General features: G+C 40.8%; 3 protein-coding genes across 3 annotated transcripts; 2 read left to right on the forward strand and 1 right to left on the reverse strand.

Moving 5' to 3' along the window:
- Positions 1-2633: 2633 nt before the first annotated feature.
- EAF02_007309 (uncharacterized protein) lies at positions 2634-3938 on the forward strand (the record flags this gene model as incomplete). Its single annotated transcript, XM_038903357.1, has 1 exon — positions 2634-3938. The coding sequence occupies one exon, from the start codon at positions 2634-2636 to the stop codon at positions 3936-3938; it is 1305 nt and encodes a 434-aa protein (XP_038756836.1).
- A 2674-nt stretch (positions 3939-6612) lies between these two features.
- On the reverse strand, positions 6613-11330 carry EAF02_007310 (uncharacterized protein; the record flags this gene model as incomplete). The annotated part of the gene is made up of 4 exons (XM_038903358.1): positions 6613-8679; positions 8733-10335; positions 10390-10634; positions 11118-11330. 4 exons carry the CDS (start codon positions 11328-11330, stop codon positions 6613-6615), a joined length of 4128 nt encoding a protein of 1375 aa, XP_038756837.1.
- Positions 11331-12213: 883 nt separating this feature from the next.
- EAF02_007311 (uncharacterized protein) lies at positions 12214-12405 on the forward strand (the record flags this gene model as incomplete). Its single annotated transcript, XM_038903359.1, has 1 exon — positions 12214-12405. The coding sequence occupies one exon, from the start codon at positions 12214-12216 to the stop codon at positions 12403-12405; it is 192 nt and encodes a 63-aa protein (XP_038756838.1).
- Between the last annotated feature and the right edge of the window lie 122 nt (positions 12406-12527).

Here is a 12527-nt window from a genome sequence, read left to right on the forward strand (position 1 = left end):
GCAAAGAGTTTACCAAAATGGTTAGCTCTTATTAGAAAAATATGTAGTAAGCTTCAGGACCCTGGATATTGCATTCTATTACATGGAACGGAAGTCTGTGCCCCGGTTAGACATGATTGCAAATACGCGAATTATTGCACTCTTTTCATGTGCTACGACTGATTGGGGTACAATCCACGATGCTAGAATCTAATACACAAAGCCCACGGTTGGTTCCATTGGTTATCACAATTGATCCACGAATGCTGGTTAGACCTTGTTGTATTGATTCTGCAGCTGTGTGTATTCGAACTAGATTTCACACAGCGACTAGATACATCACTATCACCTTCCATTTACATGGAATATAAACTACCTGGATACAGACCATGTTACAAAATTGATGACAAATTCTGCAATTAAATGCTCCAAGCCCAAAGTAAGAGAAATATCACCATATGATGCCTACAAACTAAAATGATGATCACTCATGCGGCTTCTGTCACTATCCGCGTCTTTCTTATTATCTTCCTATCATTAATTATCATTAACCAATCAAGTTTCCACAGAAACAATATCTGCAAGCTCAAGCCTCAACACGTTGAGAAAAAGATACGAGTTCTCTACCCTCCAGTAGCCACATGACACTGGCATTTCGGAAGACCACTCGAAACTCCGGGCCGTTGGTACCCTACTTCTTGTGTGAATTAATTCGTTGGATGATGTGATATACCTACAGTCCAACCAATACTTCTCAATATCAAACAACTCGGAATCAACCCAACCCGGCATCCTTGATGGAGATATTTAATCATCCAAAGGAAAGGAACCTAACCTTGACGATTTTCGGAACTAGCCATGACACCAATGGGATACTGACATTTATCATATCGATAGATTATGGCTGAAATAGTTTATACTGCAGTAGTGTTTGAGCGAAACTACTGCCAGACCGGAACTATGCAAAAGGCCCAAACCAACACCCACTGACTCAGGGAAAGCGCCAAACATCAAAGACATCCTAATAGCAATACAAGTTCTCAATATCTAAAATTTCATACAAGCAGTCGGCAGACATAGGTAGTTTATGAGAATTTCCTTTACATTTGCACTAGAGTAGAGGAAAACCACCCATGTGGCCAAAACCTCATACCGAGGAATGATGCCTATTGTAAAGAGATCCTTGACCTCTCCCCTTCAATGTCCTACCGTTTGTAACCATCAACCACATTCCAATCTTCTTCAAAGCTCGATTTCCAAGATTTTGCAAAACGCGCAAGCTTTTCTTCGCCAGGATACCAAACATTTACGTTCGTTGACAAATCCGCCATCCATTTTGTGACGAGTATGTTCCATTCCCTGCATTGCCATCATTCTGTAGCCTTTATCGTCAAGTCTTTCATTACGTAGCTGAATGTTTGAGCAAGATGTGCCACCAAGGCACCATTATTCTTACTAGACTTGAGATTTGTGTGTTTAAATGCTTCCCAATCACCATCGCATGGATAACAGACCCGGCCGTGTAGACTCAGTTTATGCTCGTTGTATTTCTGAGGATAACTATCGAACAAAACAAATTTAGCTTTGTTCGTTTCGTCTTTGGCCTCGTACTTCGTTCATTTATGTTCCTATCCTAGGGAAACGGGATCGAGATAGTGAAATGCCATCGGGGCAGGAAATTCGAAAAGCTCAGAGCATGCCATGTCTCTATCCAACCGTCAGTCAGATCAATCGAAAAGGTTCGAAACAAACTTACGGGACTAAGTATTCTCAAAAATTGGTTTGTAGAGGACTTCCTTCGACGATAAGAATGATGAATACGAAGTATTGTTGTCTAACTTAGGCAAATAGAAATCTGAAAGAATGAGAATAACTTCAATCTATCGAACACTCATAATATTGAATCGTTTCCAAGTCCTGCTTACTCTAAGTTTCAGTGAACGTACGGAAAATGATACCCGAGTCGTATCTGGACTGGCATATTGATATTACTTGAATAAGACTAGATTAAAGTGAAGGCAAGAAAATGTATGGGTTAAATCGATGTCAATATCGAATACCCGTGGGTCCGGGGGGCTGGTAGCCACCACGCAGTCATGTAGCGATGGAAGAATTTTCTTATTGTAAGTCATCGGATTGTTCCTCGTGTAGAATTCTTAGACCTAGAGTTATCCTATCGGCCACCTCTTTCTCAAATTCTCGTATTCCGATCCATAGTGAACTATTTGTTCTCACAGATCTCTTCCACGATTTGACTACGCGATTCTACTATCTCTCACGATAGACGTTTAAGAAATTCATTATCCAACTCAAGTTCCCCCGATTACTATCGTTAAGCCATGTCTAACTCAACATACGAAAACCCCTTCGATTCGTTACAAATTCTCACATCCTCTCTCCCGCTCCTCCTTCGAACATTTCAATCGAAATTTTATATTTATGTTGATATTGTTACAATTCTGTATCAATTCATATCAGAATGGGTGCCAATGAAGTATCTTGTAGTGTTATCTACTATATTGAGTACATGTGTTGCTATTCTTTATACCTTCCCGCCATATTGTACAGCTCGAATTGAAGACGGAGACGATCTGTTCAGATCAGTCTCTGTGTGGATTCTTAAGAACGTTTCAATAACCTCCTATAATATCACGATGTCATCACTTGATAATAAGCTATCTGCCAGAGACAATTTGGATCTGAAGCCAACGCCGCATTACTATATCGGATACGGCGACCATGACTTTCGATACCAGTTTTGGCGCTATCGAGTGACTCATGCTCAGTCAGGCACAAAATCTGATACCAGATCTAAGAATCGATCTCAAGAAAGCACACAGAGTCTGATTGTCAATTGCTATGGGTTTTTCCCTAAAAAGGGAATCCAGAAACTTCTCTGCGATTCTGCCGATTCTCAACTCCTTACCAAAGACAATTCAAAAGAAAAGGAGACTCGATTCTTCGAACCATCAGATATATGGGCACGTCGCTTCAAGAATGAACATTGGATGTCAATAAAGAAAATCCCCAGTCGCCCCCTCAAGCATGTATTCATGGATAAGACTGTGAAGGAGAGAATTGTCCTCAAATTTGACACTTTCTACTCGCAGAAAGATGAGGACAAGAAGCTATACGAAGAGCTGGGATACAAGCACAAACTTGTGTGTCTGTTCCATGGAGAGTCAGGTACAGGAAAAACAAGTACGATTACGAGCTTGGCTCATCGCTATCAGCTTAATGTGTGTTTGGTCAACCTGCAGAAACAGAACGAGGAAGATCTAAAGATAATATTGCACCGCCTTCCTGAGTCGTCAATGATTGTTTTCGAAGACATCAAGCCGAGTACGTTTGAAGATTATAAACCCGAGTCGAATAAAGAAGGAATTTCGTTGGCAACCTTTTTGAATATGCTTGATGGTCTGACATCTCTCGAGGGGAACATCATTATCATGACAACCAACTATTTCCAAGAACTTCACGATTTCTGTCCGGAATTGCTTCGTGAAGGCCGAGTGGATGAAGCTGTCAAATTCACGTACATTGACGAGGAACAGGCAAAAAGCATGTTCCATGCCTATACCAGCCCAGACACGGAATTGACAGAACTAGACTCTGAATCTCTTGATCAAGGAATGAAATTTGGAAAGCTTCTCGATGGAATGAAAGTCAGACATTCTGCGGTACAAAAATATCTTCTCAAATGGATAAAAAATTCGAATGGAGCATTTCATCATGCAGAGGAATGGTTGGACAATATGTTGGCTGAAAATTCCGACAAAACCAAAACACAAATCAGTGAGACATCGCATGGGCCTATAATGATAGACGATATTAAGACTTTGCAAGAGACTGGACAATTGCACGATAGTGTGATGGTGGATAGAAGCAAGTTGGCTACTGTTGATAAAGAGGTGGATGAGAGTAACGTCTGTCCCTGTGTCCCGAGACGCACCCCGTAACGAGACAAATCGTAGGTACTTTGAGTTTAAGTGACTTTAAATCCACAACCACGTTGAAATTTCTGTTTGTTTTGTCTACAATTGTATTTCATGCTTCTTCAGAGCACTCCTGACTTATCATTTCCGAAAATTATTATTGCATTATCACTGTTCTCTTGCATTTGTAGAAAGCCTCCTTTTGTATTATAAGTCCACACCCCCACATATCGGACACCCCCATATTTCGGACACGTCAAAAATCATCCCGCTTTGAGTCATTATTATATTTAGAGCTTCAATAACTCTACAATTCTTTGATTAATTGATTCGAAATTCTGAAATTATTATATTCATATAATGAAAAATGATTACCTCGAAGATGATCTTCAGGAAGCGCTTAGAGCGATAGTAAATGGAGCTAGTATCAGGAAGGCTAGCTTGGATTATGGTGTACCACGTAGTACACTTCACAATCGTATATATGGTGGTATATCGCATCAAGAAAGTGCCCAAAGCTAGTAAAAGATAGCTCCGATTCAAGAGGAACTATTAGCAAACTGGATATTAGTACAGGAATCTCTTGGTACTAGTATAACATATCAGCAAATAAGAGATATAGCGAATCACCTTCTCATTATACGAGGAGAGGATTCACTAGTTGGAAAAAGATGGATAAAGAGCTTTTTCAAACGGAATCCTTTTATTGGAACCAAAAGGTCATATTGTGTTGATTCTGCACGAGTCTTTGGTGCTACATCTGATATTATCAAGAAGTGGTTCCAATATCTCTTAATTCCTGAAATCAAGGCTATTAAGCCAGAAAACAGATGGAATATGGATGAAGCAGGGATTATGGAGGGTCAGGGACTTAATGGACTAGTAGTAGGGAGTACTAGTCGAAGATTTATTCAGAAAAAGCAACCTGGTTTGAAAGTTTGGATGTCTTTTATCGAATGCATTTCAGCTATTGGAAAAGCACTTAATCCACTCGTTATATATAAAGGGAAATCAGTACAACAACAATGGTTTCCTATAGATCTCACTCTGCATAAGAACTGGCAATTTACTGCTACAGAAAATGGATGGACTATGAACAGTATAGCTTTAGAGTAGCTAAAAAAGGTGTTTATCCCTCAAAGTGCCCCCTCCAATCCTGAAAAATAGAGACTTTTTATTTGGACGGACACGGAAGCTATGAAACTACAGAATTTATGTTAGAATGCTTTATTAATAAGATATATCTCTTGTTTCTATTATTGCATTTGTTATATGTACTACAATCACTCGATTTATCAGTGTTCTTGTCTTTGAAAAACGTATATCGAAAGAAACTCAATCAATTAGATCTATTATCAGATTCTACACCAATTGGAAAGCGAAACTTTCTTTCCTGCTATCAGAAAGCCAGAATAGAAGGTTTAACACTTCAAAATATTACAGCTGGATGGAAAGCTAGCGGTCTTTGGCCTAAGAATATGACTAAACCTCTTATGAGTCGACTTCTACTCAAAAACAGTAATAACGAAGTTCTACTATCCAATTCTGAGGTTAATTTTAATTCTCTGATTCAATTGGATATAGAATCATCTTTTGTTTTATGGGAAACTCCTTATAAAGCATCTGATATCCAAAAATATAAAGATACAATAATTCAGAATAAAACCCTGAATTTAGCAACACAACGATTCTTATTTCGCAAGATTACAAAGGGATTCGATATCAAGGATTATAAACTCTTAGAGATGGAGAATAGGATCAGGAAGTTAGAATATCGATTGGATCAATTTGCTCCCAGAAAAAGACGTAAAGTTCGAACGTCTCCAAATTCGAAGTTTGTTGGGATTAAAGCTATAAAAGAGGCTCAAATTGAAGCTGGAGATCATGAAATTGATGGAAATGAATCCTCTACTATTATAGATAGTGATTCTACAGGCGATTGTATTGAAGTTCAAGGCTCGTTGAATAATTGAAGTTTGAAATGTATATAAATTCAGTTTTTGAAGTGTCCGAAATGTGGGGGTGTCCGATATGTGGGGGTGTGGACTTACTGGGACCTCTCGATTTGCTATACTACAATAAAGCCTTTTTCGCTTTTTGAATTCGTAGAACGATTAGATAAAGGTTTCAGAGTTGTACTGCAATACTAAAAACTTATTCTCAATGTTGTAGTGATTACAGTACGCTATATAATACACTATCGCCACAAAGGCTGATACTTCCTTCAATCGAGCGATCAAGGATCGCGGTTGGTGGCGGTGTGGCTATAGTAATTTCGATGAAATGATATTTATGACCACTAAATATGTGGCTGCGATGTTTTGTGGCTGCGCACACCTTGCCGGAAAATTCATGTTTCTCGACATTCTCTGACTAGAGCTCAAAGCACGGACTAGTAGTTTGCCAAGAATGCTTGACACTCAGCAAGCCTTTACAGATAGGAAAAAGACTTGTGATTAACCTTATTAATTTTAGCGCATTGCTGCCACAGTCAACCACAGTCTACAAGTCACATCCCGCAAAGTTGAAATGTAATTACACAACTGAACTAGCCAAGAACAATGTAAGTTAGAAAGGCATAGAAGAATCTGGTATAATCCACAACAGTATATAAGTGTAGCTCTCCCCATACCTCTCTTCTGGCTCAGCTAAAAAATAAATATTGAGAACATAATATTTATATATATAATAGCTAACTTTACTTTGGAATATTACTATATGGGTCGTTTATTCCGATGATGAAAACTCTCCCCGATTGGCATCCAATGGCGAGTTTCGAGCCGTTACGCGAGATAATATAGATTGTAGGCCGGAAGTCGGGTGGTAACCAAAGCAGGTTCTGCTCATTCCATGTAACCCAAGACCCACTAACACTCAATTCTTGATAGTGGTTTTTACTACTCATTACTCGAGAAGATGAAGGTGAAGGGATGTTCGTGGTTACATTAAACCTAAGACTGCCAACTTCTGTAATCAAGGTTGAATTTGTGATGTCAAATGATAAATTCCTAACGCCAATATGCCCTTCGAGCGTCTGCTGCAATATGCCTGTAGCTGCATCCCAGACTTTGATTGTTTGATCGCGTGATGCTGATGCTAATAGCTTTGAGTCAGCCGAGAAAGTGACCGAGCTGACAGAATCGTTATGTCCTTCGAGTGTTTGCTGTAGTATACCTGTAACTGCATCCCAGACTTTGATTGTTTGATCGCCTGATGCCGACACCAGTAGCTTCGCGTCGGTCGAGAAAGCGACCGAGTTGACCGAACTACTATGCCCTTCGAGCGTCTGTTGCAGTATACCTGTAACTGCATCCCAGACTTTGATTGTTTGATCGCGTGATGCTGATGCTAATAGCTTTGAGTCAGCCGAGAAAGTGACCGAGCTGACAGAATCGTTATGTCCTTCGAGTGTTTGCTGTAGTATACCTGTAACTGCATCCCAGACTTTGATTGTTTGATCGTCTGATGCCGATACTAGTAGCTTTGAGTCAGCCGAGAAGGCGACCGAGTTGATCCAATCGCTATGCCCTTTAAGTGTTTGCTGTAGTATACCTGTAGTTGCATCCCAGACTTTGATTGTTTGATCGCCTGATGCTGATGCTAATAGCTTTGAATCAGCCGAGAAAGCAATCGAGCTGATCGAACTGCTATGCTCTTCAAATATCTGCTGTAATGTATCTATAGCTGTATCCCAGACTTTGATTGTTTGATCGCCTGATGCCGACACCAGTAGCTTCGCGTCGGTCGAGAAAGCGACCGAGTTGACCGAACTACTATGCCCTTCGAGCGTCTGTTGCAGTATACCTGTAACTGCATCCCAGACTTTGATTGTTTGATCGCGTGATGCCGATACCAATAGCTTTGAGTCGGCCGAGAAAGCGACTGAGTTGACCGAACTGCTATGTCCTTCAAGTGTCTGCTGCAATATACCTGTAACTACATCCCAGATCTTGATTGTCTGATCGCGTGATGCCGAAACCAGTAGCTTCGAGTCGGCCGAGAAAGCGATTGAGTTGACCGAACTGATATGCCCTTTGAGAGTCTGCTGTAGTGTACCTGTAGCTACATCCCAGACTTTGATTGTTTGATCGCCTGATGCTGATGCTAATAGTTTCGAGTTAGCCGAGAAAGCGACCGAATTGATCCAATCGTTATGCCCATTGATTGTTTGCTGTAGTGTGCCTGTAACTATATCCCAGATCTTGATTGTCTGATCGCCTGACGCCGATACCAGTAGCTTCGAGTCGGCTGAGAAAGCAACCGAGCTGATCGAATCGCTATGCCCTTCGAGCGTCTGCTGCAATATGCCTGTAGCTGCATCCCAGACTTTGATTGTTTGATCGCGTGATGCTGATGCTAATAGCTTTGAGTCAGCCGAGAAAGTGACCGAGCTGACAGAATCGTTATGTCCTTCGAGTGTTTGCTGTAGTATACCTGTAACTGCATCCCAGACTTTGATTGTTTGATCGCCTGATGCCGATGCTAGTAGCTTTGAGTCAGCCGAGAAAGCAACCGAGTTAATCCAATCGCTATGCCCTTCAAGCGTTTGAAGAACTGCATTCCATTCCAGATCTGTATTTGGCTCCTGTAGAATCCAATCAGGAGTGTAATTATGGAATGTATTTCGAATAATACTTTTTTGAGGGGCGAAGATAAGCACAGAGGAGTAGAGTTGGAGGGGCGATGAGTCAGCTATAGAGTAGTAGTTGAGGATAAAGCGCTTTGCGTCGTAAAGGAACTTAGACATCTCGCTGCCTTTTATTGGCTTGAAACTTATATTTAGTAGATACTTGTAGTTGAGAGTAGCGAGTGACATACGTCTGTTATAGCCATCAAGCTATCTACCATCCCAATACTTTCTCGTAGCCTACCAATCAAGCTTAATGATTCAAGCCAGTGGAGAAAGTGACATTTGAGGAAATCGTGGACTTGGTCGCTATCGTATATACTACTTCCACTCTCTTTCAAGTGATATACCCAATACTGGCAAGCATATTGAATTTCGGATGGTAGGTGAAAATCTATCGTTTGTTTATCAATATCTGCTCGTGGCTTTTCTGGTGTCCGAAGATTGCAAATATCTTTCTTGAGACTTTCGCCCGTCGATAAAAGTTCAAGGCATCGGATCGCTAAGTTCTTATGGGTATCTTTCTCATCAACCCAAAAGGGGTTCGTCTTGCGCTTCTCAGTATCAGTGAGAAAATCCCGGAATGACAAATGGAGCAGTCGTATAGGGTATTCAGGATGAGAGGGGATGCTTAGAACGGAGTGGAGGAGGTCTGTTCTACTGTCAACTGTACCTTCAGGGACTCCAAGGAGTTGATCGAGAGAAGTAGCGGAAAGAGGGCTAGCAAGAATGACGATTGACCCAACGACTTGCTTGAAGTCTTCTAATAGATCTGTTCTCTCAGAAAGAGTAATCCCGACGAGTAGCTGATCTAGGACTGGAAGATATGTTGCATCAAGTTTAGACGCTTGGTTTCTACCCTGATATTTCAGGACTTTAGCAAGCTGATCCTTCGGTTGGCCGCATTTTCGGTCATTGATGAACCGGCAGATAGTTGTAGCGAAAATAAACAATGGGATAGCCATTCCGACTAAACTTTGAACGATGTCGTGACTTGGCCAATTCGCGGGTAATTGCCGGCTTCGGGTGACTGATTTGTTATAATTTACTCGAATTGTTGCTAGTTCGTGTTCTATGAATGAAGAGATATCCGCCTTAACAATTGGATCAGGAATTTGATGGAGAATCAATCTTTCATATTTACCTTTTATATCCTCAAAGCCCATGCGAATCGGAAGCTCTGGTCTGCTTGTCAAGAAGAACTTGAGTGATGCAATATGTTGCGCTTGTGAAAATAGGCGAATGATAGCTTCAACATCCTCTTCTCGGTCACACTCGTCAAGAGCATCAACCAGAATCACTATACTGGAAGACTTCTGAGGATCGGTTTGTATCTTCTCTAACGGTTTCAAAACAAGTGTGTTGAATTGTTGACCCAAAGCCTTCCCAGAGATTCCTGGATCAGCTTCGATCGCATCTTGAACATGTGGCGCTAAGGAAGGTAGTTTTTGGACGAGCTGAGTGACAATTGTTGCAAAAAACATTCCTGCGTGGCCACGGTCGCCTTCACCTCTCTTAAAGAAGAAACTGGCGCCGAGCTCTCCCCTGTCGACAAGATTTTGGGCCACGGTGCGGGAGATTGTAGACTTGCCAGTGCCCGCCATACCATTTAGCCAAAATATGCACTGACTGTTTCGATCGCTAGCCCAACTATATATGTGCCGAAGCAGTTCCGCTCGTGTGCCTTGATAGCATCGGGCATTGTGTTCTTCGTCGTGGGAGTCAAACGCGGCGTTGTTGGCAGATCGCAGTTTATTAAGTACATTATTTTGATGGATGTTAAGAATTTGCACCCTATAAGTATCATCGTTAGCTTCTTCCATTTGTAATACGAACGCAATCACATACTCTTGGTCGACTTGGAGACTGAGAGATATGTTGGCCTTGCAATTTTCGAGTTTCTTTATAAGACTATCCACCTCCTTGCTTTTAAAAGGCCATTTCAAAGCGCGTCTCCCAAAGCGACTCATTAATTTGTTTGTTTCTCGAGGCTCGAGCTTTGTCTCCAGCTGGGCGAGTTGCTTCTGGCAGTCCTCCACTCCCTTACGCAAGCCCTGCGGATCTTGAAGTTGTGAGGATTCATAATAAGTCCACTAAATCACTTATTAATATCTTACTAAATAAGGGATATCTTGATGACTAATACACATATAATATGATCTTATATTATAAAATCATATTATCATATAGTTGTATAATAGTATCTCTTATCAAATTGATTTATAATGGAATAGAATGAAATGGAACTAGATGGAAGTATACAGGAAATATCGCTAAATTGATTGGTTGTACTTTCTTTTTATTATCTAAAATGATTCTATAAGATACGATTTAAATCGATCTTATTTATAAGCATAGAATATACTGGAATTTCATTATAAACTATATAAACCTAGAATATTCTTTAAGAAAATCTAGGAAAAAGCAAGCAATTCATCTCAACTCAGCCTAGCTCTTCTAAATTGACTTCAATTCAACTCTTATTCTATATATTCGATTTATCCCTCAAGCTTAAACTGACTAGATCTTCCACTATCATTATAATAATACTATTCCTTATTATTATAAAAGCTAACCTCCAAGAGAAGTCTCACACCATTTGGACCATCGCATATCGAACGGGCTCTCTCAAGTATTGCTTTTAATCCTTGGGCCTCACTTTGAAGGCGTCCGATATCGTCTCGAGCATTCTTGACATTCGTGTAGTACTCAGAGCATCGTGAGGTAACCTTTACAGATAAATCGATAACAGCGATAACACTAGAGACAATTCCGAGAGCCTCTGCCATTGTTATAGCAACAAAGCAGATGAAGAGAGCGTGTAATAGACATCTTTGTTCGTACGGCTGACGTTCGAGTTGCGCCGAGGTTGCATACGTGGCTGAGGGCTACGGTTGAATCTCAAAATAGACATGGGTTTATAATACCTGGATTTCGGGCGATTGGATCTTCAAGATTACGAAAATTATATTTTCAGTACCCTCACATAGTTGTTATAATAGTGAGGTAATATTGGCTCTAAGCCTTCTCTTTATTGAGCGTTTTCCATAAGCACGAGAGAGAATGCAGAATGAAGGATGTTGTTATAATTTATAAGAACGCAGTATAATCGAGGCACGCCAGAGCGTGCGCCTTATGCTAGAACGTGCGTCTTGTGTAGTCGCGATGGAGAAGAACGGCGCTCCACTCTTGCGCCACATGCGTGGCTATGCCTATGATGAAATTTAGCGATCCCGGGCGTGAATATAGTGAACTGCAGCTTGGCTAAAATATGTATCACTAAGCATCAAAATATAAGACTGTGTCCTTATATCGGAGTAACCCTCGGACTCCATTCTTTTCTTCTCTATGTATCTTCAAAATTTGGAGCTATATTATTTCAGAATAGAACCTTTCCTAAAGTGCTCCGAATTAGGAGAAGACATCAGTAGTTGTGATTAAACAGGGGTGGACAGCGAAAACGACGATTGACGATGTAGTTGGAACGATCAATAACATAACCAACCACCGTCTTTTTCTCATTGCTAAGTGGTTTTCTTAGAGAGAAATGGCTAAAGAAAATAATATATTGATAGCAACTCTGTAGACTTGCTCAGAAAAAAGTTATGATTCCAAAATTACAGATTTGTCTCGTTACGGGGTGCGTCTCGGGACACAGGGACGGACGTTAGAATGGCAGATGATGTTGAGATGGTGGATGAGCGCAAATCGTTGAGCGATGGCACGGCAGGGACCGAAAGTAGACTGGTAGATGATACTAAGATGGCCGGCGAAATCAAGGTGAAAGATGTGGTTATCACTAAAAAAAAGTGGTGGATGAACCCAAGTCAACGGATAAGATCAAGGAGGAATACAAACAGGTAGCTGAGCAGTACCAACAGTGTCAGATCGCAATCATGGAATGTACAAGTTTGGAATATGAGAGTTGGATACGAACAGGTTTTGAAGAAAAGGAATGTGGTGAGATTATTAGTCTATTGAAATTT

Source organism: Botrytis sinoallii, assembly GCF_014898435.1.
Source record: "Botrytis sinoallii strain Bc 23 chromosome Unknown BSIN_012, whole genome shotgun sequence".
Classification (NCBI taxonomy): Eukaryota; Fungi; Ascomycota; class Leotiomycetes; order Helotiales; family Sclerotiniaceae; genus Botrytis; species Botrytis sinoallii.